Genomic DNA, 27952 nt, shown 5'->3' with positions numbered 1-27952 from the left:
CTCCCTGATAGGCTGTCAGTCCAGAGATGAAAATCTTCTCACCTTCTCAGCATGAAGAGCTTCAGAACAACCTGATTTACAGGTTCTGATCTTCACTCACTAGAATCAGGTTTCTGACCTCCGGATCATCAGCTAAGCGTTTGGGAAGCTGCGGAATAACATCAGGAACTTTCCACATTCTCACATTCCTGGAAATAATCTCACCTAAAATCAATGTGGACCAAGAATGGAGACAGGAGACAGGCCATACAGCGCCATCTAGTGGAATGGAGCCTACTGGAAAACGTTAACCCTAACCCTAACCCTAGGGTCATCCACCTGCAGCAGGTTAAGACTACAGTGGTAGGAAGCCAATGTTGAGCAGCAGATTATCAAAATGATCAAAACAGAATGTGAGTCTCTCTTCTCAATAATCCATATTAATCTGATTATAAACAGATTCACCACATTTTTATTACTTTAACACTTTTATTAATTCATCATTTTTTCAGTTTCATTAAGAATCGTGTGTGTGATTCTCCGACTCCAGCTCTGCTCTGTTCTCACAGGAAGGACGAAACGGTCTTTCCTGGACAGTCTGATTTCTGAGGTCAGGATCAAAGGCGGTCTCCTCTTACCGGACACTTTGGGACATGTGCAGGGGCGTCAGCATCTCCTCAAAAATGGCCCCTTTAACGTTGGAGCCGCGCAGGTTAGCCTCCTGCAGGTCGCAGCCGGACAGGTCGCAGTTCTGCAGGTCAAACAGAACCAGTAAGCTGAAAAAAAATGATTAGCGCCGGTTCTGTTCCCGCACAGCTAACGCTAACCACAGATCAGCTCCTGCTAAAAGCAACTAAGTTTTAAAGGGTTCTGACCTCCAGGTCGGTTCCGGCCAGTGTGGCGCCGCGCAGGTTACAGTTCTTCAGCTTGGCATTTTTCAGTGTCGCCACCCGGAGGTTAATACCCGTCATCTGACTGCCCTCCATATCCACCCCCTTCAGGTTAGCACCTTCAGAGGAGTAAACACACACTGGTCACACTCACACACACTTACCCTCAGGCATGGGTGTACATGTGTCCCGGACCCCTCCGTTACCGTAGAGGACTGCTTATTCACTATCAGCAGAGCGGGTGGGGCAGGGTTAAGGTTAGGGTTAGGGTTAGATGATAGTTTAGTAGAGAGTGGATTAACCATTGCCTCCTTTCATCTCAAACCAACTATTAAAAAGACTTCTTGCGCGACGGAAAAGTAGCCAGTCCAATTAAAATGCTTCCCCTCGGCTGTAAAACCCCCGAAGTAAAACACGTCATGTCCCTCAGGCAACAAACGTTTACGTCTCTGAATTCAGGAACACCGTCTGATCCTCTGCCCCCACTACGTTAGATCTGTTGATCTGTTAATGTAATCTGATAATGATTATGAGAACGGGTTTGACGGAGCCGTCTCCCAAACTTCAGTAACAGAGCACCACTGGTAGGTCCACACTAAGCTTAACACTGAGCTCCTCTTTCCTGATTTAAAACTATTTATAAATAAAATAAAATAAATAAACAATTACTAGCTTCTCCTCACTGGACCTCACTGGAGGTTGTCCTTCTCAACAGCAGGTAAAACGATGTTGTATCAGAGCTGTGTGCAGAGCGTGCATTTCCAGGAGCTAAAGGGACGCTGTGACTCTAAGTGGAGAGCCTGTCTTTCCTTCCCAAACGTTCTGGGGACTCTCAGTGAAGGATTCGGCATTGTACCGGGTCCACCAATGATTCTGTGTTTAGGTTTTTTCTGTTCTTCTAAGCTGCCTCTTCTGCCACAACCCTGCCTCTGTGCTTCACAGCTTCTCTGACTGCTCCCGGCTGCTTCCTGTTTCAGCTCCTGGGCCGGGCGCTCAGGGGGCCAGGCTTTCTGTCCACCTGCACTCTGTTTATTTTTGGGTGGAGGTCAGAGGTTTAAGTGCACTCTAGCTAATTTCTTAGCTGGACAGGCTAAGCTGGTCATTTGAAAGCTGGCCATCGGCTGATGTCTGATGGTCAGAGCACAGAGGTTGGTGAACTTTTCCAGGCGTTGGTGGAATCACGTTTCTCTTTCAGAAAGATACCAGTGACCTCTTTAGCTTTGAGGAGAGGTGGTGTGTAAACGAGAGGGTGTTGAGATTTTCCTGGTGAGATTTGATATGGGTTATTACTTTTATTATTATTCATTTTCTTGTTTTTTGTTTTCTTTCTTTTTTGGAAAGACGCAGTCCTGGGTTAGGGTTTAGCACAAAATATGTTTCTCCAATCCTGATTCAATAAAAGGGCTGTAAAGTCAAAGACTCCTTCTCTCTCTCTGAAGGTGGAGGTTAAAGGTGGAGGTTAAAGGTAACATTACCCTCTAGATTGGCTTTAAGTCCAGCAGGATCTTCAAAGTTGCAGCCTTTCAGAGAAGCTCCTTCAGCGTTGGTGCAGAGCATCTTCACTCCCTGCAGATTCGCACCCTAAACAAACACACACACACACATAACACACACACACACACCTCCCTCATCTCCGGATCCACTTTGATCTGAAACAGGTCTGATTCCACTCCTGGTCACCCTGGTCACCCATGTTGAGGACAGACTTACATCCAGGTTGGCGCCGGACAGGTCGGCCCGCTCCAGGTTGGTCCCACAGAGGTTGGTGTGCGTGAGGTTACAGTGGCTCAGATTCGCCATTTTAAAGTTAATGTAGCGCAAATCCAACCGGGACAGATCAGCACCGCTGAAATTCAGACCCTGTATACACACACACACACACACACTCACACACTTTACACTCTCTTCACACACTGCCGTTTTTACACTCACAAACTCTACACACATCTTCTTATCTCATCTTATCTGCACTGGTTACCAGTTAAATTCCATACTGATGATAAAGTTCTCCTTCTGACTTCGGCCCGTCAGAATCTTCTTAACCCTACGACCCATCCCGTGTGCTTTGTTCGCAGGACGCTGGCCTTCTGTCTGGAATAAACGTCCTGTTTGGGACTCAGACACACTCTCTGTGTTTAAATCTGGATTAAAAACCTTCCTGTTTGCACCAGCTTCCGGAGAGTCCACCAGTCTGATTCCAGGTCTGATTCCAGGTCCTGATCAGTGCAGCAGTCTCTCCAATCTACTTTCTTTCCAGGCCGTACGTCAGTCTGTTCAAACTCCTAAACACCTTCATTCTCTCCTTACTTTTCTCTCCCTCATGTGCTGAGCTGCCCCCTGCTGTCTGCTCGCTGCTGACGCGAGTCTATTTGTGGTCGGCTGCTGGTGCCTGTCTACCCATTAGATCCTGTCCCGCTGTATAACCCCCTGCTGCGCTCCTCCGAACCCCTTGTGTTCTCTCTCTCTTTCTCACGTTCTGAGATGTCCGGTTTCAACTGTTCCATCCTGGCCCCGCCTGACACGGCTCTCCTTAATGCAGGGCTTCTGACTGTTTTCCTGCAGGACTTCACCCCCTCACTCAAGGTTTCATCTTTTTAGGCTTGATGCCACATTTACCCTTTTTCTCTTAATTCAGTTTAGGTTTATTGTTGTTTTTATTCCTGTTTTGTTTATTATTATTATTCTGATCCGGTGTCAACCTGAGGAGGACGGGTTCCTCTTTTGAGTCCTGGTTCCTCTCAAGGTTTCTTCCTCTTGACCCGAGGGAGGTTTTCCTGCCACTGGCTGCTCAAAAGGGGCTCAGACCTGGATCTCTGTAAAGCTGCTTTGTGAAAACTCGAATCTGAATAGAATTGAGTTTTACACCCCAAACTGTTCAGGATTTATGGTTCATGGTTTAGAGGTTCAAGGTTCAAAGGGGTTTAGGTTTAAAGGTTATAGTCGGACCAAAATTCAAAATTGGGTGTCATGGTGACAGAGATGTTCTACCATCTGGAATTTACCTGACAGCGTAACTCGGACTTGGTCGACGTGGCGAGCAGAAACCGAACAAACTCTTTCCGGGAGATGGGAGAGTGATCATCAGCTGGCTGAGAGTTCTGAGAGGACAAAAAACGTCAGTTAAACACTTTCAGAATCAACCAAACCTGTTCAAATGTACAACGATTTGATTACCCTGATAACGACCTCCAGCTGCTCAGCAAGACGCTCGATTCCAAAAAAACGAGCCTCCTCCAAAACCCCTGGAAGAAAAGCATAATTTATAATGAATCAGACTGCGGTACAGATTTAAGCCACCAGAGGGAGACATTTACTCCACTGTTTATGATTACTTCTATTTTTAGTCTTTAATCAAAGGAGGGTGGAGGGTGGAGAGTAGAGGAAGAAGGGTGTGGATGTGTGGATGGTGGTGAGTGGAAGTGTGCATGAAGAGTAATGGGTGGATTGTAGAGGTGGTGGGTGAAAAGTGAGGGGTGGAAGGGTGGGTGAAGTAGGGTGGTGGAAGAGCTCACCAAGGAGGTTTATTCCGTCGTTGGTGATCAGCTGACCGTGTCTCAGGTAGTTCAGAATTGGCTCAAAGTAATCAGGACTGCGATCAATCAGATACGCACCGCGCCCATCCTGCTTGTTCCCCCACACATCTGCAGTGCGTGCACACACACACACACACAGACTTAAGGTGGAGGTTAGGGTGGCAAGTGGAGAATGGGAGCGTAGCAGGCTTTTCACCTTTATCTCCGAACATGTGGGCCAGCATGCTCTCCGGTTCCTTCAGCAGTGTACTCCTACACACACACACACACACACACCTGTCAAAGGGTAAAACACACAGTCTTTATGATATGTCCAAACTGTTTAATGATTACCGGGTAGTGGTGAAGCATCGCCCGCCCACATTCAGTGTCAACCAATCAGTGTGAGCGTTAAAATGCTGTGCTTCTGAATCCCGGAGAGGAGCTGAAATAAATGAATGAATAAATGAATAAATAAATAAATACAAATTAAGAGTCAGAGCTGAGTTCTACAGTGGAGGTTCTAGATAACCTCCTCCAGTCAGAGCTGGGGTTCTACAGTTGAGGTTCTAGATAACCTCCTCCAGTCAGAGCTGGGGTTCTACAGTGGAGGTTCTAGATAAGCTCCCCCAGTCAGAGCTGCAGTTCTACAGAGGAGGTTCTAGATAAGCTCCCCCAGTCAGAGCTAGAGTTCTACAGTGGAGGTTCTAGATAAGCTCCCCAGTCAGAGCTGCAGTTCTACAGTGGAGGTTCTAGATAACCTCCTCCAGTCAGAGCTGGAGTTCTACAGTGGAGGTTCTAGATAAGCTCACCCAGTCAGAGCTGCAGTTCTACAGTGGAGGTTCTAGATAAGCTCCCCAGTCAGAGCTGTGGTTCTACAGTGGAGGTTCTAGATAAGCTCCCCAGTCAGAGCTGCAGTTCTACAGTGGAGGTTCTAGATAACCTCCTCCAGTCAGAGCTGGAGTTCTACAGTGGAGGTTCTAGATAAGCTCCCCCAGTCAGAGCTAGAGTTCTACAGTGGAGGTTCTAGATAACCTCCCCAGTCAGAGCTGCAGTTCTACAGTGGAGGTTCTAGATAACCTCCTCCAGTCAGAGCTGGAGTTCTACAGTGGAGGTTCTAGATAAGCTCACCCAGTCAGAGCTGCAGTTCTACAGTGGAGGTTCTAGATAAGCTCCCCAGTCAGAGCTGTGGTTCTACAGTGGAGGTTCTAGATAAGCTCCCCAGTCAGAGCTGCAGTTCTACAGTGGAGGTTCTAGATAACCTCCTCCAGTCAGAGCTGGAGTTCTACAGTGGAGGTTCTAGATAAGCTCCCCCAGTCAGAGCTGCAGTTCTACAGTGGAGGTTCTAGATAAGCTCCCCCAGTCAGAGCTGTGGTTCTACAGTGGAGGTGAAGGGAAGCAGACGTCTGAAGCTCTAATAAAAGCTCCTCACAGAAAGTTCTTCACCTAATGGTGATGAAGACGCTGCCTGATGCCTGAGACACGGTTCTACCAGAGTTCTGAGAAGAGCTCGGCTCTAGAACCTGCTTTTAGAACCAGATCATTAAAATGGTGGAGGGATACATGCTGCCGGGTGTAGTGCGGCTACAAAAAGACACCTGCTTCACCTCCACTGTACAGAGATCAGAGTTGACCAAGTAAGGTGGAGCAGGTGAGGTGGAGGAGGCGAGCTCTCTGGGTTAAAGCATAAAAAGGAAACAGGGATCAACTCACCAATGAAGGCGTCTCCCTCAGACACGTACAGAACATCGTCATCCCTGATCCAGTGAAGAGAGTTAATTAATGTGTGTTTATGATTATCTGATCAGAACAGATGATTAGTTTAATCAGACCTGATCAGACCTGATCAGAGCGATGTCATCAATGAGTCCTCCTTTGGAGTTAAAAATGTTCACAGCTTTAATTCCCAATTTGGAGCTCGCCACGGATAACAGATCTGCCAGAGATCCATACACTGCCACCACCTATAACACACACACACACACACAGAGAGAGAGAGAGATTTAGGGGATCAGCTGCAAGATATTTCAGATTTTATAGAGAAATGACTTTAAATTATATATATTTAGGTTGTGTGTATGTGGGTTGTGTGTATGTGGGTTGTGTGTATGTGGGTTGTGTGTGTGTGTGTGGGTTGTGTGTATGTGGGTTGTGTGTATGTGGGTTGTGTGTGTGTGGGTTGTGTGTATGTGGGTTGTGTGTGTGTGGGTTGTGTGTATTTGGGTTGTGTGTATGTGGGTTGTGTGTATGTGGGTTGTGTGTATGTGAGTTAAGTGTATGTGGGTTGTGTGTATGTGGGTTGTGTGTGTGTGGGTTGTGTGTATGTGGGTTGTGTGTGTGGGGGGGGTTGTGTGTATGTGGGTTGTGTGTATGTGGGTTGTGTGTATGTGGGTTAAGTGTATGTGGGTTGTGTGTATGTGGGTTAAGTGTATGTGGGTTGTGTGTATGTGGGTTGTGTGTGTGTGGGTTGTGTGTATGTGGGTTGTGTGTGTGGGGGGGTTGTGTGTATGTGGGTTGTGTGTATGTGGGTTGTGTGTGTGTCTGTGTGGGTTGTGTGTATGTGGGTTGTGTGTGTGTGGGAGGGTTGTGTGTATGTGGGTTGTGTGTATTTGGGTTGTGTGTATTTGGGTTGTGTGTGTGTGGGTTGTGTGTATTTGGGTTGTGTGTGTGTGTGTGTGTGTAGGTTGTGTGTGTGTGTGTGTGTAGGTTGTGTGTGTGTAGGTTGTGTGTGTGTGTAGGTTGTGTGTGTGTGTGTGTAGGTTGTGTGTGTGTGTGTTTAGGTTGTGTGTGTAGGTTGTGTGTGTAGGTTGTGTGTGTGTGTGTAGGTTGTGTGTGTGTGTAGGTTGTGTGTGTTTGTGTGTGTGGTTGTGTGTGTAGGTTGTGTGTGTGTGGGTTGTGTGTATGTGGGTTGTGTGTGTGTGTGTGGGTTGTGTGTATGTGGGTTGTGTGTGTGTGTGGGTTGTGTGTATGTGGGTTGTGTGTATGTGGGTTGTGTGTGTGTGTGGGTTGTGTGTATGTGGGTTGTGTGTATGTGGGTTGTGTGTATTTGAGTTGTGTGTGTGTGGGTTGTGTGTGTGTGTGTTGTGTGTATGTGGGTTGTGTGTGTGTGTGGGGGGGTTGTGTGTATGTGGGTTGTGTGTATGTGGGTTGTGTGTGTGTGGGTTGTGTGTGTGTGTGTGTTGTGTGTATGTGGGTTGTGTGTGTGGGGGTTGTGTGTATGTGGGTTGTGTGTATGTGGGTTGTGTGTGTGTGGGTTGTGTGTATTTGGGTTGTGTGTATGTGGGTTGTGTGTGTGTGGGTTGTGTGTATGTGGGTTGTGTGTATGTGGGTTGTGTGTATGTGAGTTAAGTGTATGTGGGTTGTGTGTATGTGGGTTGTGTGTGTGTGGGTTGTGTGTATGTGGGTTGTGTGTGTGGGGGGGGTTGTGTGTATGTGGGTTGTGTGTATGTGGGTTAAGTGTATGTGGGTTGTGTGTATGTGGGTTGTGTGTGTGTGGGTTGTGTGTATGTGGGTTGTGTGTGTGGGGGGGTTGTGTGTATGTGGGTTGTGTGTGTGTGGGTTGTGTGTATGTGGGTTGTGTGTGTGTCTGTGTGGGTTGTGTGTATGTGGGTTGTGTGTATGTGGGTTGTGTGTGTGTGGGAGGGTTGTGTGTATGTGGGTTGTGTGTATTTGGGTTGTGTGTATTTGGGTTGTGTGTGTGTGGGTTGTGTGTATTTGGGTTGTGTGTGTGTGTGTGTGTAGGTTGTGTGTGTGTGTGTGTAGGTTGTGTGTGTGTGTAGGTTGTGTGTGTAGGTTGTGTGTGTAGGTTGTGTGTGTGTGTGTAGGTTGTGTGTGTGTGTGTGTGTAGGTTGTGTGTGTTTGTGTGTGTGTGGTTGTGTGTGTAGGTTGTGTGTGTGTGTAGGTTGAGTGTGTGTAGGTTGTGTGTGTGTGTAGGTTGTGTGTGTGTGTTTAGGTTGTGTGTGTAGGTTGTGTGTGTGTGTGTGTAGGTTGTGTGTGTGTGTGTAGGTTGTGTGTGTGTGTGTGTGTAGGTTGTGTGTGTGTAGGTTGTGTGTGTGTGTGTGTTTAGGTTGTGTGTGTGTGTGTGTAGGTTGTGTGCGTGTGTAGGTTGTGTGTGTGTGTGTGTGAGTGTAGGTTGTGTGTGTGTGTGTGTGTAGGTTGTGTGTGTGTGAGTGTGTGTAGGTTGTGTGTGTATTTGGGTTGTGTGTGTGTGGGTTGTGTGTATTTGGGTTGTGTGTGTGTGGGTTGTGTGTATGTGGGTTGTGTGTGTGTGTGTGGGTTGTGTGTATGTGGGTTGTGTGTGTGTGGGTTAAGTGTATGTAGGTTGTGTGAATTTGGGTTGTGTGTGTGGGTTGTGTGTATGTGGGTTGTGTGTGCATTTGGGTCGTGTGTATGTGGGTTGTGTGTGTGTGGGGGGGGTTGTGTGTGTGTGTGGTTGTGTGTGTAGGTTGTGTGTGTGTGTAGGTTGTGTATGTGTGTGTAGGTTGTGTGTGTGTGTGTAGGTTGTGTGTTGTGTGTGTAGGTTGTGTGTGTGTGTATGTATGTGTAGGTTGTGTGTGTGTGGGTTGTGTGTATGTGGGTTGTGTGTATTTGGGTTGTGTGTATGTGGGTTGTGTGTGGGGGGTTGTGTGTGTAGATTGTGTGTGTGTGTAGGTTGTGTGTGTGTGTGTGTGTAGATTGTGTGTGTGTGTGTAGGTTATGTGTGTGTGTGTGTGTGTAGGTTGTGTGTGTGTGTAGGTTGTGTGTGTGTGTGTAGGTTGTGTGTGTGTGTGTGTGTAGGTTGTGTGTGTGTGTATGTGGGTTGTCAAGTCAAGTCAAGTCAAATTTATTTGTAGAGCTTTTTACAACTGTTGTCGTCACAAAGCAGCTTTACATAATTAGTACTTAATAAAGAACAGAGACAGAGAAGAAAGAAGAAATAACATGAAGCGTCAAAGACCCCCGTGAGCAAGCCAACGGCGACAGTGGCAAGGAAAAACTCCCTCAGAGCTGGAGGAAGAAACCTTGGGAGGAACCAAGACTCACAAGGGGGACCCATCCTCCTCTGGCCAGACTGTTTTAAACATTAATGATAAAAATGACCAAACCAGGTACAACAGAAAGTTAATAGTTGTGATATTAATAGTGTCAGACAGACACGAGTCCATCTAGGTTTCAGCACGGCCACCAAACAGGCAGCAGCGGCTGGCGGGTGAGCCATGGGTGGTGGCGGGTTGGGGGGGACCCGCTGGCTGGACTGGTAGGTGGCAGCTGGTTAGATGCAGGTAGAGGGGACCTCAGCGGGCAATCTATGGGCTATGCTGCACGAAAGTAAGGCAGCACCCTCCCGCGTGGGGTGGACACCATCCCTACCTAAAAAACCAGGCTTGCCCTCAAACTTTGACCAGTTATCTATGAAGCCCACATGATTTTCGGAACACCACTTGGACATCCAGCGGTTCAGCGCTGTGAGTCGGCTGTGGGACTCAGCGCCGCGCCTCATTGGGATGGGACCAGAGCAAATTACGGCATCGGACATCGTCTGGGCCAGTTTAACCACCTCTTTAATATTATCCTTAGTTATTTCTGACTGCTGCAGACGGATATCATTGGCCCCTACATGAATCACTATCCTCGAATATCTCCTGTTTGCTAGCCGCTTAAGGTTGCCGCTAATGTCCGGCGCTCTGGCTCCCGGTAAACAGCTAACGGTCACTGCTGGAGCCCCTAAAGGACTAGCTGTGTGTCCTTTAGGGGTGTGTGTGTGTGTGTGTGTAGGTTGTGTGTGTGTAGGTTGTGTGTGTGTGTGTGTAGGTTGTGTGTGTTTGTGTGGTTGTGTGTGTAGGTTGTGTGTGTGTGTAGGTTGAGTGTGTGTAGGTTGTGTGTGTGTGTGTGTAGGTTGTGTGTGTTTGTGTGTGTGTGTTTGTGTAGGTTGTGTGTGTGTGTGTAGGTTGTGTGTGTGTGTAGGTTGTGTGTGTGTGTTTAGGTTGTGTGTGTAGGTTGTGTGTGTGTGTGTAGGTTGTGTGTGTGTGTGTGTAGGTTGTGTGTGTGTGTGTGTAGGTTGTGTGTGTTTGTGTGTGTGTGTTTGTGTAGGTTGTGTGTGTGTGTGTAGGTTGTGTGTGTGTGTAGGTTGTGTGTGTGTGTTTAGGTTGTGTGTGTAGGTTGTGTGTGTGTGTGTAGGTTGTGTGTGTGTGTGTGTAGGTTGTGTGTGTGTAGGTTGTGTGTGTGTGTGTTTAGGTTGTGTGTGTGTGTGTGTAGGTTGTGTGTGTGTGTGTGTAGGTTGTGTGTGTGTGTGTAGGTTGTGTGTGTGTAGATTGTGTGTGTGATGAACTTGTGTGTGTGTGTAGGTTGTGTGTGTGTGTAGGTTGTGTGTGTGTGTGTGTAGGTTGTGTGTGTGTAGGTTGTGTGTGTGTGTAGGTTGTGTGTGTGTAGGTTGTGTGTGTGTAGGTTGTGTGTGTGTGTGTGTAGGTTGTGTGTGTGTGTGTGTGTAGGTAGGTTGTGTGTGTGTGTGTGTAGGTTGTGTGTGTGTGTGTAGGTTGTGTGTGTGTAGGTTGTGTGTGTGTGTGTAGGTTGTGTGTGTGTGTATGTAGGTTGTGTGTGTGTGTAGGTTGTGTGTGTAGGTTGTGTGTGTAGGTTGTGTGTGTGTGTGTGTGTGTAGGTTGTGTGTGTATGTAGGTTGTGTGTGTGTGTGTGTGTAGGTTGTGTGTGTAGGTTGTGTGTGTGTAGGTTGTGTGTGTGTGTGTGTGTAGGTTGTGTGTGTGTGTGTGTAGGTTGTGTGTGTGTGTGTGTAGGTTGTGTAGGTTGTGTGTGTGTGTGTGTGTGTGTAGGTTGTGTGTGTGTGTGTGTGTAGGTTGTGTGTGTGTGTGTGTGTGTGTAGGTTGTGTGTGTGTGTGTGTAGGTTGTGTGTGTGTGTGTGTGTAGGTTGTGTGTGTAGGTTGTGTGTGTGTGTGTGTGTGTGTAGGTTGTGTGTGTGTGTGTGTGTAGGTTGTGTGTGTGTGTGTGTGTGTGTGTAGGTTGTGTGTGTGTGTGTGTAGGTTGTGTGTGTGTGTGTGTGTGTGTGTAGGTTGTGTAGGTTGTGTGTAGGTTGTGTGTGTGTGTGTGTGTGTGTAGGTTGTGTGTGTGTGTGTGTGTAGGTTGTGTGTGTGTGTGTGTGTGTGTGTAGGTTGTGTGTGTGTGTAGGTTGTGTGTGTGTGTGTGTGTGTGTGTGTGTGTGTGTAGGTTGTGTAGGTTGTGTGTAGGTTGTGTGTGTGTGTGTGTGTGTGTGTGTGTGTGTGTGTAGGTTGTGTAGGTTGTGTGTAGGTTGTGTGTGTGTGTGTGTGTGTGTGTGTATTTGGGTTTTTTTACCTTTCCGTTTCGGGAGGTTCCGTTAATAAACAGGGTCACTCTCCTCATGGCGGATCTCAGCGCTCCAGCCTGGTTCGGGTTCTGTGTTGGAGCAGCCCGTCCCACCTTAAACTCGCCCGCTGACCCGTCCAGATCCTCGGGGCCGGGTCGGGGTTCGCTGACCCGCTTCACTGCGGCACTGTTTAAGGTGGAACTGAGCTGAAGTGGCGCGAGCCGAGCCCTTCTTCCTGAACTGGAGAATTTCAAAATAAAAGGCTGAGAATAATGAACAGAGAGACCACAGTTCACACTGTAAACACACACGGAATAATGTGATAATAATGTAATAATGGAATAATAATAATGGAATAATAATGTAATAATAGAATAATAATGGAATAATAATGTAATAATGTAATAATAGAATAATAATGGAATAATAATGGAATAATAATGTAATAATGTAATAATAATGTAATAATAGAATAATAATGGAATAATAATGTAATAATGTAATAATAATGTAATAATAATGTAATAATAGAATAATAATGGAATAATAATGTAATAATGTAATAATAATGGAATAATAATGGAATAATGGAATAATAATGGAATAATAATGGAATAATGGAATAATAATGGAATAATAATGGAATAATGTCCTGTCTGGTTAAATGTCACACGCTTCTGCTAACACACCCCACCCAGCACCTGCAGCCCAGCTGACCGACCTGCTGCTTCATGAAGGAACATTAGTACAACCCTGCAGAAAAATCCCACCACCTGAAAAACACAAACAGACAGCTGCGGGGTCCTGATCCTCACAGGTCATTAGACTGTCCCGGCATCAAAACCTTAGATCAGTGCTTGGAGCTGAACAGCATGTGAAGATGAACTCAGGACAGCAGAGAGACAGCAGTGTGCTGAAACCCTGTAACTGACCAACCTGTAAATATTTCCTCTGTTTCAATTCTCTCTTACTTTTCAATCAAAGATATGAATAACTGTTATTTTGAATATTGCCGTCTCATCCTTCTTAAATAGTGAGTGTCCAGATCTATGACCCTCTCAGATGGAGACATTTCATTCACGCTTCAGATTATAGAACTAGAACCGAACCTCCCGAAATGACAGAACTTACAGGGTTGAGCATCATACTGCAACCAGCCCGCAGAGGCGCTAGACCTGTGTTTGCTTCATTGGTCAGAACTGCAGAGGACCCTCCGGAAGTCCAGCAGACTCTGGGGTGGTTCTGTTCTACTGAGCATGACCTTCATATAAGATAATCGTCCTGGACACACCTGAAGGTTCTGCCATGGCCCCACAGTCCCCCGATCTAAACATCATCATGGATAGACCTAAAAAGAGCAGAGCAGCAGGACAAGGCAAGAACCTCACAGAACCTCAGAGAACCAGAACCATCTGCAGGAGGAATGAGTGAAAATCAGGTAACAGGAACTGAAGGACTCTGAAGGGGGAGTTGCTAAATACTGGCCATGTAAGGTGCCCAAACTTTTGCAAGCTACTGTCAACTTCCCAAACTAGCTTTATTTAATTAGTTTAGAATAATTACATTAATGTTAATATATTGATGTTTAATGTAAGTTATTAATGTTTCAGCCTCTGCATTCAGCTCGTAAAAACAGGAATAATTCAAGTTTGATTTTCAGTTCTGTGCGTTTACTTCCTAAACATCTATAAAACCCTTCCGAACAGCTCCTGCTTTCGGTAGAACATCTGATTTCATTCAACAGGAAACCGGTCTTCTCTCCGTGCCAGAGGTCTGATCAGTTCTGATTGAAATGGTTTCTGAAACACTGGCAGTGTAAATAACTCAGATCTGTTTTATAATTATTTATCATTCATTTTGTAATTAAGACCCAGAATGGAAACTGTCCAATCTGTTACTGGTTTCAATGGTTCAATCAGTTTTACAGTGTTATCAGAACCGACTGAGTCCAATCTTTCCACAGAGGTTTGGTCTGGTCTGGGTTTATATAAAAGTGGGTGGCTTCAGAGCCGATTACAGCTGGGGAACGTTCTCCTGTCTGACTGAAGAGACTGAAGATAACCAGCAAACACAGGAACTCTCAGAGGAGCTGACCGAGCGCTTCTCCACTTCCTGAGAAACACTGCCCTCACGCCAAGCTCAGACAGTCCTTCCTTTATTCAGTGTACTCAATTTTTACAAAATGGAAAAAAACAACAGCTGAAGGAACGATTTTGTACATTTTAGTCCTTTTTGTGTTTATTTGAATAATCCACTGTACACAAGGCTGACCATCATCATCATCACCATCATCATCATATCTTAGAAAACAACAAAAACAAAATGAGAAGAACTTTGACTTTCTGATAAAGACACTACAGCCAGTCTCACTGACGAATCAGACACAGACCATCTGGCCACGCCTCTTTACCAGCTGTGGAGACAAAATAATGGAAACAGCAGAAGACGTTCGGTTGAGAGAAAAGGATTAATCTGAACTGAAAACGCTCTGTGTCTCGTCTCCACTGTGTGTGTGTGTGTGTGTGTGTTAATTTTGTTCAGGCTCTCATCTCTCCACAGTGCAGTGTGCTAAAGCTCAGAAGGTTTTAGTGTCACTTCTCTTCAGAAACTCAGACGAGGTGATGATGGAGTTTCTGATACACCGATTTTCTCTCCCTGCTGTTTCCATTATTTTGTCACATTCTTTTTGCCCAGGGTCAAAGCTGACCCTCAGCTGTCCTTCCGTCCTCGTTTCCCGTTTACTGTAATCAGGACCTTTACAGCAGAAAGACTGAATGGTTTAGCTCAGGGGTGTCGAGACTTCTTCACACAGTGTTTCAGCTCCTGATCACCTGACCTTGCCGACTGACCAGCCAATTAACCCAGCCGAATCAGGGTCCGGACCCCCGATTCAGATTCTTCACTCCTGCAGAGAGACCCGGCACTGCGGCAGACGAGCGTGAACTCAGAAATCAAGGAAGGAAGGTTCTGGAAGTTTAAAGAAAAGTACAGTCTGGACACCGGGGGGTGGGGGGGGGGGGGTGGTCAGAAGGACGGAGGGCATTTTCAGGATCTGTTATTCAAAACCCAATTATGGTCTCTATCAGTGACCGGCGCCTTCTGCTCCGGGTCAACGGTTAAGTGCTGAAGGTGCCGGTCCCTCCGGAGAGTGTTCTGTTCAGTTCCTTTTGACCAGAGACGACACAAACCTTCTTTTAACGATCGGCTCCAACCTCACTAACCAGCTAAACCAGGAGGAGTCGACGACACTATTAAACACAGCGGAGACGGCGGCGCTACAGAACTGACCGTCCTCTCCGGTTCTGGAATGGACTTTACAGTGATACACTCATCGGCTCTAATTCGGTACTACACCTGAGAGCGTGGCGCTGCAGGAGGTGCGATTATGGTTATGGTTACGGAACAGGGCGAGAAATACAGTAATAAATATCCGAGCTTTTCCTTCAATAAATGAAATGGAAGTTAGGATTGACCGCTGCCCTGGAAAGCCGGTTGTGTTTGATGGCCCGGATTCAATCCCACTTCTGACCAGTCCCAACAAAAGGGGGGGGGGGGTCTGTAATGGGACGGGGCTACAAGGGACATGCCACAGCTGCAGGGGCGGAGCCTAAAGGGAGGAAATGCAAAGCGGTGGGATGGGGGGGGGGGTCGTTAAGGAAAAAAATTCAAGGAGACAGACAGAGCAGCGAGGGGGGGGGGGGGGGGGAATAGTGTGTGTGGGGTATTAAAACGTCTTCCTGTGGATGGCTCGAGCGCGGTCCTCTTCATACTCCTTCTTAGAAACCCACATCTTCTTAAAGGTGTCCAACGATGCTAGGATAGATCCCCTACACACACACACACACACACACACACACACACACGTGTCAAATTCATTAAACAAAGAGTCATCTAGGAGCTGAAAGAATTGATTCTTATTGTATTATATGTGGTTTAATAACTCTACAGATTCACACCTAAATTCAGTTCCTGCAGTGAGAGCAGCACAGGCAACAAAACTGTCAGACTGTACAGATCCTAGATCATAAATATACGGGTAGTGGCTCCCCGACTGTAAAGCTCATCTATATCTTAGAATAATGTTATTAACATGTTATTAACACTAACTTTTAGAGCAGAAGATAAAAACTCATTTTAGTCTTACCCAATCCATGTGGAATAAAGTCTCTCCTGTGGTGCAGATATCTGAAAACACACACACACACACACACACACACACACGTTAAATAATAAGCAGAACAAGTGAAATCTGAATAAATGTTTCACTGAAACTCCCTCACCTTTATTTTAACATCTTTGGGAGCAAGCTTCTTCACTTCACTTAACAACCGGTCTCCAAAACCTGTCAAAGAGCAGCACACACAATTCAAAAATTCAAAATTCAGCTCTCACACAATTCAGAGATCATTATTATTATTATATTATATAATTAATGAATATAAAATATAAATTTAATATAATATTATATATTAATTAATTATTAATATTAATTAATATAATAATAATTTGTATGGGCGTGTGCAGATAGGTGTGTTAAGTGCAGGTGAAGTCAGAACCTTTAAAGAGTGTTGATCCTCCAGACAGGACGATGTTGGAGAAGAGCGTGCGCCGCAGGTCCATGTCTGATTTCTGAATAGCGAAAGCCAAAACTTCATGAATGCCCTCGCTCTCGTCTCCAATCAGATCTGGCCTGAACAGGAGCTCCGGTGCTCGAAAACGCGCCGGCCCGATCTGCAGGGAAAACACACACACACATTTACTAATCTCCAAAGGAAAAAGAAACTGCTCTGTACTGCTGTGATCACAGGAACGGCAATACTGGGTAGAACAGTTTGGGCACCGCTGGCCAAGCCAGACTGAGTTAAAGCACAAAGGAGTGAACGCTCGCTGCAGCTACTGACGATGATGTGGAAGGATAATGTAGCTCTGATCTAATGAACTTCAGCCAAAGCTTCCACTCATGTTCCCTCAGATCGTTGAAGGCGGGCGCAGAGGGAGTTGATGGATGGCGAGGTGCATTTGGATGGTTGTCTTGACGGCCCGTTTTCAGCTTCACACAGTCACATTATTTTTAAATAGTTTGCTGCTCGGTGTGTGTTTACCTCTCTTCACAGATCTTTTAAACATCAGTAAAACGCAATCAGGCTGAGAGAGTCTAAACTTTTGCATACACCTGTGTGAAGTAGGGAGATTAAAAAGCCCAGATAGAGACAATATCGGCTCTTTTATTATTTTTTTAACTGATATTTAGAAACTAAATGAGCGCTAAAATAAAGAACTACGCTGAGAGAGGCAGCAGATCTGATCTGATCAACATCACGAACTGTCCAATCTCCAATGTTGGTAAACAGCAGCAAATTTCCAGATTCTGATCCAGTGCTGCTAAAATAAGAAAGTCTTACATCCACCGTGCTTCCGTCCGGGAGAGTGTACTGCGCTTTCTCCGTCTCCAGAGTTTCATCCTTCTGAGGGTTTAGGGAGAGGTAGCAGGCTCTCTGAAACACAAACACAGAACACAGGATGATCCTCATCTCCAAACCAGCCTGAATCACCTTCTTTCGACACCACAGTCTTAGACTTCTGAACTCTCTCCAAAGACTGTTTGTGGGTCAGTTTTAGATTTTCATTTGTTTTTTAAAACAATGCTGATTATAAAAAGTGGGCGTGGTCTGTATCTCCACTCTGAATCTGATCCATCAGGAGTTGGATGTTTGTTAGTCACAGATCTCCACTGGAACTCGGGATTTAAAGTGTGTAAGAAAGGTGACTTTATGAGCTGTTAGAAATGGAACTACATCTTGTCTGCATTCTAATGTGTGTGTGTGTGTGTGTGTGCTAGGATTAGGTTTCACGCTCTAGCGCCTCAATGTACCTCCTTCATGGTGCGCACCACTTCAAACTCGGCGGATGTGTGGAAGTCGTAGCCTTCCTTCCGCAGGAGCAGGCGCAGGTAGCGAGAGACGTCTCGGCCGGCGATGTCAACCCGCATGATGGAGTGAGGGATAGCGAAGCCCTCATAAATGGGAACAGCGTGGGTCACTCCATCTCCAGCATCTAGAACCACGCCGGTGGTGCGGCCAGTGGCGTACCTGCAGAAGAACACACTGGCGTAAACATTCTGACTGAAGGAAAAACTACAGTGAGGAGTGTGTGAGTGTACTCACAAGCTGAGGACGGCCTGCATGGAGATGAAAAGAGCTGGAACATTGAAAGTCTCAAAGAACACCTCAGCTGCACGCTCGCGATTCTTACTGGGGTTCAGGGGAGCTTCAGTCAGGAGAACCGGGTGCTGCACGTGCAGAACAAACACTAATCACACACAAAGAACTCTGAGGACCTCTCTGTGTCTAGCGGAACGAGTCATTTCTACGTGATTCTGTTCTGGAAATGAACTGTGAGAACAGGAACAATCTGAAACTCTGTTCTCCAAATTCAGTCTGTAGCTGCAGGATAAAAACGTCGACTCATGATTATCATTTTTATAATTTTATTATTTTAAGAATGTGCATCAGCTGTAGTGGGTCACCTGAGCTTCGTATGATCTACATTTTGCTGTTCAGTTCCAAAAATATCCACATCCAATCAAACGTCTTCAAATGTTTATCCTCACCTGATTGGCTAAATGCAACACACCTGCCAAACTCATTAACTTAAAGGAGAAATCTGAACCTCTGCGGACGGAGACACACCGTAGCTGTAAAGCTGTAAACTGGGACTAAACCCGTTTACAAACAAGCAGAACATTTACAGGATTTCACTGAGAAATCTCACCTCCTCAGAGAAGGTCTGGAGCTGCTCCTTCGAGTAAACGTACTGCCAGATCCGCTCCATATCATTCCAGTCTTTCACAATGCCGTGTTCCATTGGATAGCGTACTGACAGCAGACCCCTATGCTCCTGCAGCACGCACGCACGCACACACACACACACACACACACACACACACACACACACACACACACACACGTTTAATAGAAAGTGAGCGTGCAGTATTTTTAGTTAGCTGTAAAAAGCATTTATAAGACTCTGCTCTCAGAGTTCTTCTGAACTTAACAACAGTTCTGCTGTAGAAGTGGAACAACGGTAATAACAGAAGAGCTGTGAAGACTGTAGAGTTCAGGCTGCAGTACCTCAGCTTTAGGGCCGATGAAGAGGTCCCCCTCGAGAGCGCCAGCCATCACCCGCACGTGTTTGGGTCGTCCCACACTGAGATCGGTACACAGCAGATACGAAAATATAGAAGATAGGGAGGAGATCATTAGTGTGACAGACTGAAGGTAGCGGCAGGCTGATCTACATCACAACACTGATTCAGTGAGGTGCCCGCCTGCCTGCCCGCACATTTGATTGACACCTGTGATGATAACACAACTCATACTGAAGTAAGATCTGAGACAGGTAAACGTGTGAATAATAAGAGAGACAACTTACTAATTTGGGAAGCAGTATTTAGGAATCTGGTCTCCAGCAAACCCGGCTTTGATGGCTCCAGAGCCCTGCGGGAGAAGAACAGCAGGAACATGAACGAACGGAGCAGAAGCACAACGGCCTGATTGATTCTGCTCAAAAAGAAAAACTACTCTCAGAGCTGATTTTATCGAGTCATGAGACCGACCTTCAGGGAACATCAGAAACTCTCATTATTCACAAACAACTGCATTTAAAAGGGAAACACCCGTAACGTCTACTTCCATTTGCAATTCCTACAAAGGGGAAGTTCACAAATATTTCTACAGTTCTCCAGAATTAAATAATATCCAACTCCTTCAGGGTGGGATTTTGGGGGGTTTGGTGCGAAACGCTTGGCTTTAGATAACACTGTCAGAACTGTTGACAGTGGTGGTGAACGAAAGCAGATGTCTGAGGCTCTGAGGCTACTTTCGTGTCTACCTTGTTTGGTCCGGACTTTCAGACTTTTCAGTTAGGCCCGAAACATAACAGCAGGTGCGAAAGTGCAGCGAACCACGGTCCGAACAAATGGGGCAAAATTGAGTCAGACCAATAGAGGTGGCCTCAGTCCGGATCAACTGAATCATGGTCCGGTTCGTTTGCAGTACAAAAACAGTTTTCTGAAATCTGAGGCAGGCTTTCGTCACCCATCAGACAACAGAAGAAGAACCGCAAAAGTAGTGAAAATGAAGCTGGCTCGCAGGGTCGCTACGAGTACTGTGCCTGAAGTTGGTGCTGCTGGTATGTGCACTATAATATTACCCAGAAAGTGGCAACAAAATGAACCTGAAAGGGTTCCTGCGTCTACAAAGCAATCAGTGTCAAGTAAAGGAAGATACAGCCCACGTATGTGAAGATGCTGGGACATAGATAAAGTTCCTTAGTTTAGTTTCAGGTGTAAAATTCTCTAAAAGCTTCTTCACCTAATGGTGATGAAGACGCTGCCTGATGCCTGAGACACGGTTCTACCAGAGTTCTGAGAAGAGCTCGGCTCTAGAACCTGCTTTTAGAACCAGATCATTAAAATGGTGGAGGGATACATGCTGCAGGGTGTAGTGCAGCTACAGAAAGTAGTCCCTAAAGAAAACTGGATTAGTTCAGATTCTCTATTCACTATTTTACCTTCATCATCATCATCATCATCATCATCATTCCATATAAAACTCAGAAGACTTGTGTAGCTGCACTGGTGGGTTTGGATAGGAGATAAATTATGGACTGTATCTGTGCTGTAGTCATGGCAACTGATGCCTGCCTGGTTCCATTTACTCCACTGTAGAGATGTAAAGAAGTAGGAGTCTGTAAGATTCTCCACAGTGAAGCTCAGGGTTTAATCTGCTCTCTGAAGCTCTCTGAAGGTCTTCATCTTAAAAACACACACTGGAATTCTGCTGCCGTTTAACATAATGTAGAAAAAATGAAGAAGTAAGGCGAGTGACACCAGGATAAACAAACTGCAACACTGAGATGAACAGAGATGAACAGGGATGAACAGGGATGAACAGGGAGAATCTTGACAGAACGGTTTCACTGGAGGATCTTTATGTTTACAGTAGATGACAGCTCACAAGGCGGGGTCCAGACCAGCCAGCCATTTTAGCCACAATAACAGTCCAGCCGAGGCCTGTCATCCAGATTAAATAAAGAAGGTTTTTCATTAAGATAAGTAAATATTAACTATTAGTTAACATCACTGTAAGTCAGAAACACACTGACTTCGCTGTTTTCTCGTATTAGCCGTTCCACCTTAAATGGTGCAGCAGTTAATGTGGTAACGCCTGAGGCGCCAGGATGTAACTGCTGCACTATTTAAGGTGGACCAGACAATTCAGCCAAACCACCTAAACGCTGATATAAAAGCTGGTCCCAAAATCCGCCACATATCTATTTATACACGCAATAAAGCACATTCGACCCAGCCAGCTAAGCCACTCCAGCTTATCTGATCTAAGCTAAGCTAAATAAGCACTGCCATTGTCCCGAAGTTTAGCCGCTCCGCTAAAGCTAACGCAGGGTGTGGATGGGTGGGTGACATCATACTCACATTATCAATCACAACCGGCTGGTTGGCTATAATATCGTAGGACTCCATCCTGAATGTGCTCCTCGGCGGGTTCCTCGCTCGGCTGTTAATAAGAAAATCTGCAGGAAAGTTTATTAATCATGAAAATCCGCAGCGCACACAACACAGGCTGGCCGGCGATACGCAACCTAACCTAACCTACCCTACACACATCACAACCTAACCCTCCCTGACTGGCAGCTGGAGCAGCCAATTGTATTTCTCTAGAACACAGCAGTGGGCGGGAGATACAGAGGTCTGTGGTGTGTTTTATATTTCAGTCCAAAATAAATCAAACATTAAAGGATGAAATAGATTTAATATGTGTGAGGGTACAGGGCTATTAACAAAAATGTATATAAGGCAAACTGCCCATGAGAAAAACGTCTCTCATGTCTGTGTGTGAGGTATAGCTAATATATTCAAGGAAAAATGTCTAAAGGGCTACAGGATCGGTGAGCTAAATGTTGATGAGGTAAATGTCACTATATATATATTAGTGAAATGTCTATAAGCTAAAGGACTATGGGGTAAATATTCATGAAGGTCTAGGAGTGAAACTGTTCTAAATCTGTTTATGTATGTGTGTGTACATCTAAAGATAAACAATTAACTTAGTAACTTAATATATCTGGCCATATGTCAATACATGCTGTACATTTTAATTCGTTTTTTTTTTGTTATCTTTATATTTAAATTGTAATATTTTCATTTGTATTTGTGTGTTTGTTGGTTGAGGACTCTTATTTTGTTCTCGATTTCCTCCGGGCAGCTTTTGGAGCGGAAGTTGCTAAAAGTGGCTTAGTAAACACTGACTGGCTAAAACATCATAAATCTGTTTTTAAAGGTGAGAACTCGAGTTTAAGGTGATTTATCTGCTGTATGGTTGTTTATGAATCTCGTCAAATTTGTATCGCACAAAAAAGTAATAATAACAATAATGTTGAATCTACGAAGTTGGAGACGCCTCCGGTGTTTTCTCCCGTTAATTCTCCGGTCCACCTTAAAAAGTGCAGCGGGGGACGTCGGAGCCTCCGGCTGTCAGACTGCTCACAGCTGCAGGATTTAAGGTGGACCTGAGAACAAGAAGAGACTTTACCGTCGGGCTGAACTTCAGGTTCACGCTTCGCCCGAATCAGCTGAATGTGTGCGGTGTGGGGAGGGTGCTCAGACTGGAGCTGTGTTCTCTGTTCATTAAACCATCTTAAGAATAAATGAGCTCTAATCCTCTGTTGTGTGTAAATCAGCTGCTGTGGTAGACAGACTGATGATCAGACAGTTTGATGATCTGACGTGATTGATCATGGCTTCTGCAGATGAACCTCCTGAAAGGTAAATGAGTGTTTTATTATATGTGTAGGTTTTATGTGCTGTTGAATGTAGAAGTGCTGTGTATCCTGCAGCGGATGGTGTTTGGTGTATTTCCCTCTGCAGGCACTGCTGGGTGTGTTTTGCGACCGAGAGAGAGGACCGTGTGGCTGAGTGGGTCAGTCCGTGTCGGTGTAAAGGCTGCACCAAGTGGATCCACCAGGCCTGTTTGCAGCGCTGGCTAGACGAGAAGCAGAAGGGCAACAGTGGCGGAGCAGTCAGCTGCCCACAGTGCGGTACAGAGTACCGCATAGTCTTCCCCAAAATGGGTCAGTGCTTACACCATGCCCTCTGAGTTCCAGTGATGTCCATAATGATGTGAGAGAGTGGGAGGGAGGGAGGGGGGTGTGAAAGGTACCTTTCCCTCTGTTTCACTGTTGTCACGTCTTTTAGTTGGATGTTGAAGCTGAGAGTGTGAAACACACCTTTACATTCAGAACCACACAGTTCTCCACTTTGGTCCAGACTGAGAGACCTGAAGCCTCGTTAGATCGGAAGTGGATTTGTGTTTAATGACGGAGACTCGTTCAGTTGTGTTTGTGACGGCCTGTTGTGTTCCTGTGTTTCAGGACCTTTAGTGTATTTCCTACAGCAGGTGGATCGAGCTCTGTCCCGGGTCAGTCCATTTGCTGCTGCCGGTGTGGTGGTGGGCACGGTGTACTGGTCAGCGGTCACCTATGGAGCCGTCACAGTCATGCAGGTCTGGTTCTAGGGTTAGGCTTCTATGTGGTGGTTCGTCCCTCTGTGTTTTAACTTTACGAACCCGGAGCAGTAAACGTAGCTCTTTTCAAAACTGCTGCAGTCGCCCTCGAAGCTCTCACCAAGACGACCCGTTTACACTGCTGTGATCTGAACAGGAACCCTGGCGACGCTGTAGTGATGTGTCGTAGTGATGGTCTGACCTGAATTAGTCTCAAGCTTGTGTGTGTGTTTAGGTGGTGGGTCATAAGAAGGGTTTGGACGTTATGGAGCGTGCGGACCCTCTCTTCCTCCTGATGGGTTTACCCACAATTCCCGTGATGCTGGTACTGGGGAAGATGATCCGTTGGGAAGACTATGCTGTACGGCTTTGGCAGCGTCACTCAGCCAAATTGCAGCTGCTCAGCGGCATCGTTCCCGGTGTGTATTAAGAGACCCCACAAGCAAGCAGTTCATCCAATCGGCGGTGATCATAAGCAGGTTAGTTTTGCTGTGTGTAACGCAGGTTTTTGTGTTTATGAGCAGGTATCGGTCGGCCCCTCCCCCGCCTGCCGGCTGATGGGGGTTACGGAGGTGACCACATCTCAGTGTCGCGAACACTGTGTGGAGCACTAGTGTTCCCCTCCATTGCCAGCCTGGTTGGTCGGCTTCTCTTTCGGAGGGTTCCCTCCAGCCTGCAGCGCACTGTACTGGTGAGCACCCAGCTGACTGTCCAAATACTTTTCTCATCCTTCCTCTCCTGTCTGCTCTCCTTGATTCTGCTGAACTGAATCTCATGGCCTCAGTAAATCTAGTGGCAGCAGTGGCATTGTGGTGATTCTAACGTGTGTGTGTGTGTGTGTGTGTGTGTGTGTGTGTGTGTGTGTGTGTGTGTTTCAGGGTGGGATAGCGTTCGTGGTGATTAAGGGAGTGCTGAAGGTGTATTTTAAGCAGCAGCAGTATCTGATCCAGGCAAACCGACGAATCCTTAACTACCCTGAGCGGGACGGCTCCGGGGACGTAGCAGAGGAAGAGGACGGTGGAAACGAGTGATGAGGAAGAGGGAAGTGGAATCGAGAGCGCTCTACCTCCACTCTGACGGACTTCATTCTTCAGAACCTGAACAGTTCATTACTGATTTCTGAGGTCTTGAGTCTGATGATCATAAACTCTGTAAATGCCGTTATTTCATTTGAGTTCTTTCTTTATTAAAGTGAGATTATTTAAGTTTCTGAAATCAGTATTTCTTTTCCTTTTTACTTTATTGTTCATATTAATGTGGTCTGTTGTGTTTCAACTTTTATAACAGATAAATCTGAATCTACCACAGATGGGTTAAACGGATACATGTTTGTACACTGTACTGTGACAAATACTTGCGCCTTTGCTTTTACCTTAGAAGTCTGTAGTCTGGTGTAACAGCTTTAGTTGAGCCAGCAGAGGGCGCTCATGTAGTACAGCAGTTGGACTGATGTTCCTAAACATCCCATAATATCTTAGAAAGAGAAGAAAGCTCTGATCTGATATGACATCATCATCATCATCATCATTACTGTTTAATTATGAAGTAGTTTAGGATTGATCACTTCATTACATCATCAGTATAAACCTGATTCAAATCTGATCTTTTATTAAAATCAATATTGTATTTTTTTTAAATACAAGTTAATAAAATGTAGGTAAACACTAAACAAACAAATAAGTAAACACAGACGAGTGACGCGTCTTACAGTTAACTTCCATCTTCAAAACTGACTGCTTTTATTCATAACATCATTAATGGAATAATAATAAAAATATTCTGACGCTCAGTTACAAAAAGTAGAGAATGAGCAGAATTTACACAATAAATAAAAACAATAAAAATATTAATTACTTAAAAAAATAAATACTAAAAAATAATACAACTCTGAAAAACAATATTATTTACAGCTAAATACACACTGACCATTACACACTGCAGTGTTGTGAGTGGTCAGAGTGTTGTGAGCGTTGTGAGTGCTCAGGGTGTTGAGTGGTCAGGGTGTTGAGTGTTGTTAGGGGTCAGGGTGTTGTGAGCTTTGTGAGTGCTCAGGGTGTTGTGAGTGGTCAGGGTGTTGAGTGTTGTGAGTGGTCAGGGTGTTGTGAGCGTTGTGAGTGCTCAGGGTGTTGTGAGTTGTCAGGGTGTTGTGAGCTTTGTGAGTGGTCAGGGTGTTGTGAGCTTTGTGAGTGGTCAGGGTGTTGTGAGTGGTCAGGGTGTTGAGTGTTGTTAGTGGTCAGGGTGTTGTGAGCGTTGTGAGTGGTCAGGGTGTTGTGAGTGGTCAGGGTGTTGAGTGTTGTTAGTGGTCAGGGTGTTGTGAGCTTTGTGAGTGCTCAGGGTGTTGTGAGTGGTCAGGGTGTTGTGAGCTTTGTGAGTGGTCAGGGTGTTGTGAGCGTTGTGAGTGGTCAGAGTGTTGTGAGTGGTCAGGCTGTTGTGAGTGTTGTTAGTGGTCAGGGTGTTGTGAGCTTTGTGAGTGGTCAGGGTGTTGTGAGTGGTGAGGGTGTTGTGAGTGGTCAGGGTGTTGTGAGCGTTGTGAGTGGTCAGAGTTGTGAGTGGTCAGGGTGTAGTGAGCGTTGTGAGTGGTCAAGGTGTTGTGAGTGTTGTGAGCGTTGTGAGTGGTCAGGGTGTTGTGAGTGTTGTGAGTGGTCAGGGTGTTGTGAGCGTTGAGTGGTCAAGGTGTTGTGAGTGGTCAGGATGTTATGAGCGTTGTGAGTGGTCAGGGTGTTGTGAGTGGTCAAGGTGTTGTGAGTGGTCAGAGTGTTGTGAGCGTTGTGACTGGGCAGGGTGTTCAGAGTGTTGTGAGTGGTCAAGGTGTTTTCAGTGGTCAGAGTGTTGTGAGTGGTCAGGGTGTTGTGAGTGGTCAGGGTGTTGTGAGCGTTGTGAGTGGTCAGGGTGTTGTGAGTGGTCAGGGTGTTGTGAGCGTTGTGAGTGGTCAAGGTGTTGTGAGTGGTCAGGGTGTTGTGAGTGGTCAGGGTGTTTTGAGCATTGTGAGTGGTCAGGGTGTTCAGAGTGTTGTGAGTGGTCAAGGTGTTGTGAGTGGTCAGGGTGTTGTGAGTGGTCAGGGTGTTGTGAGCGTTGTGAGTGGTCAGAGTGTTGTGAGTGGTCAGGGTGTAGTGAGCGTTGTGAGTGGTCAAGGTGTTGTGAGTGGTCAGGATGTTATGAGCGTTGTGAGTGGTCAGGGTGTTGTGAGCATTGTGAGTGGTCAGGGTGTTGTGAGTGGTCAGGGTGTTGTGAGTGTTGTGACTGGGCAGGGTGCTCAGAGTGTTGTGAGTGGTCAAGGTGTTTTGAGGGGTCAGAGTGTTGTGAGTGGTCAGGGTGTTGTGAGTGGTCATGGTGTTGAGTGTTGCGAGTGGTCAGGGTGTTGTGAGCGTTGTGAGTGGTCAAGGTGTTGTGAGTGGTCAGGGTGTTGTGTGTGGTCAGAGTGTTGTGAGCGTTGTGAGTGGTCAGGGTGTTGTAAGCGTTGTGAGTGGTCAAGGTGTTGTGAGTGGTCAGGGTGTTGTGAGCGTTGTGAGTGGTCAAGGTGTTGTGAGTGGTCAGGATGTTATGAGCGCTGTGAGTGGTCAGGGTGTTGTGAGCGTTCAGGGTATTGTGAGCATTGTGAGTGGTCAGTGTTGTGAGTGTTGTGAGTGGTCAGAGTGTTGTGAGCGTTGTAAGTGGTGAGGATGTTGTGAGTGGTCAGGGTGTTCAGAGTGTTGTGAGTGGTCAGGGTGTTGTGAGTGGTCAGGGTGTTGAGTGTTGTGAGTGGTCAGGGTGTTGTGAGCATTGTGAGTGGTCAGGGTGTTGTGAGTGGTCATGGTGTTGAGTGTTGCGAGTGGTCAGGGTGTCGTGAGTGGTCAGGGTGTTGTGAGCGTTGTGAGTGGTCAAGGTGTTGTGAATGGTCAGAGTGTTGTGAGTGGTCAAGGTGTTGTGAGTGGTCAGAGTGTTGTGAGCGTTGTGAGTGGTCAGTGTTGTGAGTGTTGTGAGTGGTCAGAGTGTTGTGAGCGTTGTAAGTGGTGAGGATGTTGTGAGTGGTCAGAGTGTTGTGAGCGTTGTGAGTGGTCAGGGTGTTGTGAGCGTTGTGAGTGGTCAGGGTGTTGTGAGTGTTGTGAGTGGTCAGGGTGTTGAGTGGTGTGAGTGGTCAGGGTGTTGTGAGTGGTCAAGGTGTTGTGAGTGGTCAGGGTGTTGTGAGCATTGTGAGTGGTCAGGGTGTTGTGAGTGATCAGGGTGTTGTGAGTGGTCAGGGTGTTGTGAGTGGTCAGAGTGTTGTGAGTGGTCAAGGTGTTGTGAGTGGTCAGGGTGTTGTGAGTGTTGTGAGTGGTCAGGGTGTTGTGAGTGTTGTGAGTGGTCAGGGTGTTGTGAGCGTTTTGAGTGGTCAGGGTGTTGTGAGTGGTCAGGGTGTTGTGAGTGGTCAAGGTGTTGTGAGCGTTGTGAGTTGTCAGAGTGTTGTGAGCATTGTGAGTGGTCAGGGTGTTGTGAGTGGTCAAGGTGTTGTAAGTGGTCAGAGTGTTGTGAGTGTTTTGAGTGGTCAGGGTTTTGAGTGTTGTGAGTGGTCAGAGTGTTGAATGTTGTGAGTGGTCAGGGTGTTGTGAGCATTTTGAGTGGTCAAGGTGTTGTGAGTGGTCAGGGTGTTGAGTGTTGTGAGTGGTCAGGGTGTCGTGAGTGGTCAGGGTGTTGTGAGCGTTGTGAGTGGTCAAGGTGTTGTGA

General features: G+C 46.2%; 3 protein-coding genes across 4 annotated transcripts; 1 reads left to right on the top strand and 2 right to left on the bottom strand.

Annotated features, from left to right (window-relative positions):
- Positions 1 to 423: 423 nt before the first annotated feature.
- Positions 424 to 11928, bottom strand: kctd9b (potassium channel tetramerization domain containing 9b). Of its 2 annotated transcripts, XM_072658697.1 has the most exons (12): positions 11702 to 11928; positions 6224 to 6345; positions 6095 to 6138; positions 4736 to 4826; positions 4599 to 4654; positions 4382 to 4510; positions 4044 to 4111; positions 3872 to 3967; positions 2580 to 2729; positions 2345 to 2450; positions 855 to 988; positions 424 to 730 (listed from the first exon to the last, which is right to left on the bottom strand). In XM_072658697.1, the coding sequence occupies exons 1-12, from the start codon at positions 11747 to 11749 to the stop codon at positions 614 to 616; spliced, it is 1161 nt and encodes a 386-aa protein (XP_072514798.1). In that variant the 5' UTR covers positions 11750 to 11928; the 3' UTR covers positions 424 to 613. The 2 variants fall into 2 exon arrangements, with proteins under 2 accessions (XP_072514798.1, XP_072514799.1); XM_072658698.1 differs by lacking the exon at positions 2580 to 2729.
- Positions 11929 to 13904: 1976 nt separating this feature from the next.
- actr1b (actin related protein 1B) lies at positions 13905 to 21383 on the bottom strand. The gene is made up of 11 exons (XM_072658463.1): positions 21187 to 21383; positions 19125 to 19189; positions 18824 to 18899; positions 18465 to 18590; positions 17858 to 17982; positions 17566 to 17782; positions 17096 to 17188; positions 16250 to 16424; positions 15974 to 16035; positions 15838 to 15878; positions 13905 to 15520 (listed from the first exon to the last, which is right to left on the bottom strand). Exons 1-11 carry the CDS (start codon positions 21232 to 21234, stop codon positions 15418 to 15420), a joined length of 1131 nt encoding a protein of 376 aa, XP_072514564.1. The 5' UTR covers positions 21235 to 21383; the 3' UTR covers positions 13905 to 15417.
- A 593-nt stretch (positions 21384 to 21976) lies between these two features.
- marchf5l (membrane-associated ring finger (C3HC4) 5, like) lies at positions 21977 to 24477 on the top strand. The gene is made up of 7 exons (XM_072658573.1): positions 21977 to 22051; positions 22452 to 22536; positions 22639 to 22841; positions 23142 to 23272; positions 23508 to 23691; positions 23797 to 23963; positions 24151 to 24477. Exons 2-7 carry the CDS (start codon positions 22508 to 22510, stop codon positions 24301 to 24303), a joined length of 867 nt encoding a protein of 288 aa, XP_072514674.1. The 5' UTR covers positions 21977 to 22051; positions 22452 to 22507; the 3' UTR covers positions 24304 to 24477.
- The last annotated feature ends 3475 nt before the right edge of the window (positions 24478 to 27952 follow it).

The sequence above is a fragment of the Salminus brasiliensis genome, chromosome 16 (assembly GCF_030463535.1).
Source record: "Salminus brasiliensis chromosome 16, fSalBra1.hap2, whole genome shotgun sequence".
Classification (NCBI taxonomy): Eukaryota; Metazoa; Chordata; class Actinopteri; order Characiformes; family Bryconidae; genus Salminus; species Salminus brasiliensis.
Note: the sequence above shows the minus strand (reverse complement) of the source record. Positions and strands in the feature narration are given on the sequence as shown.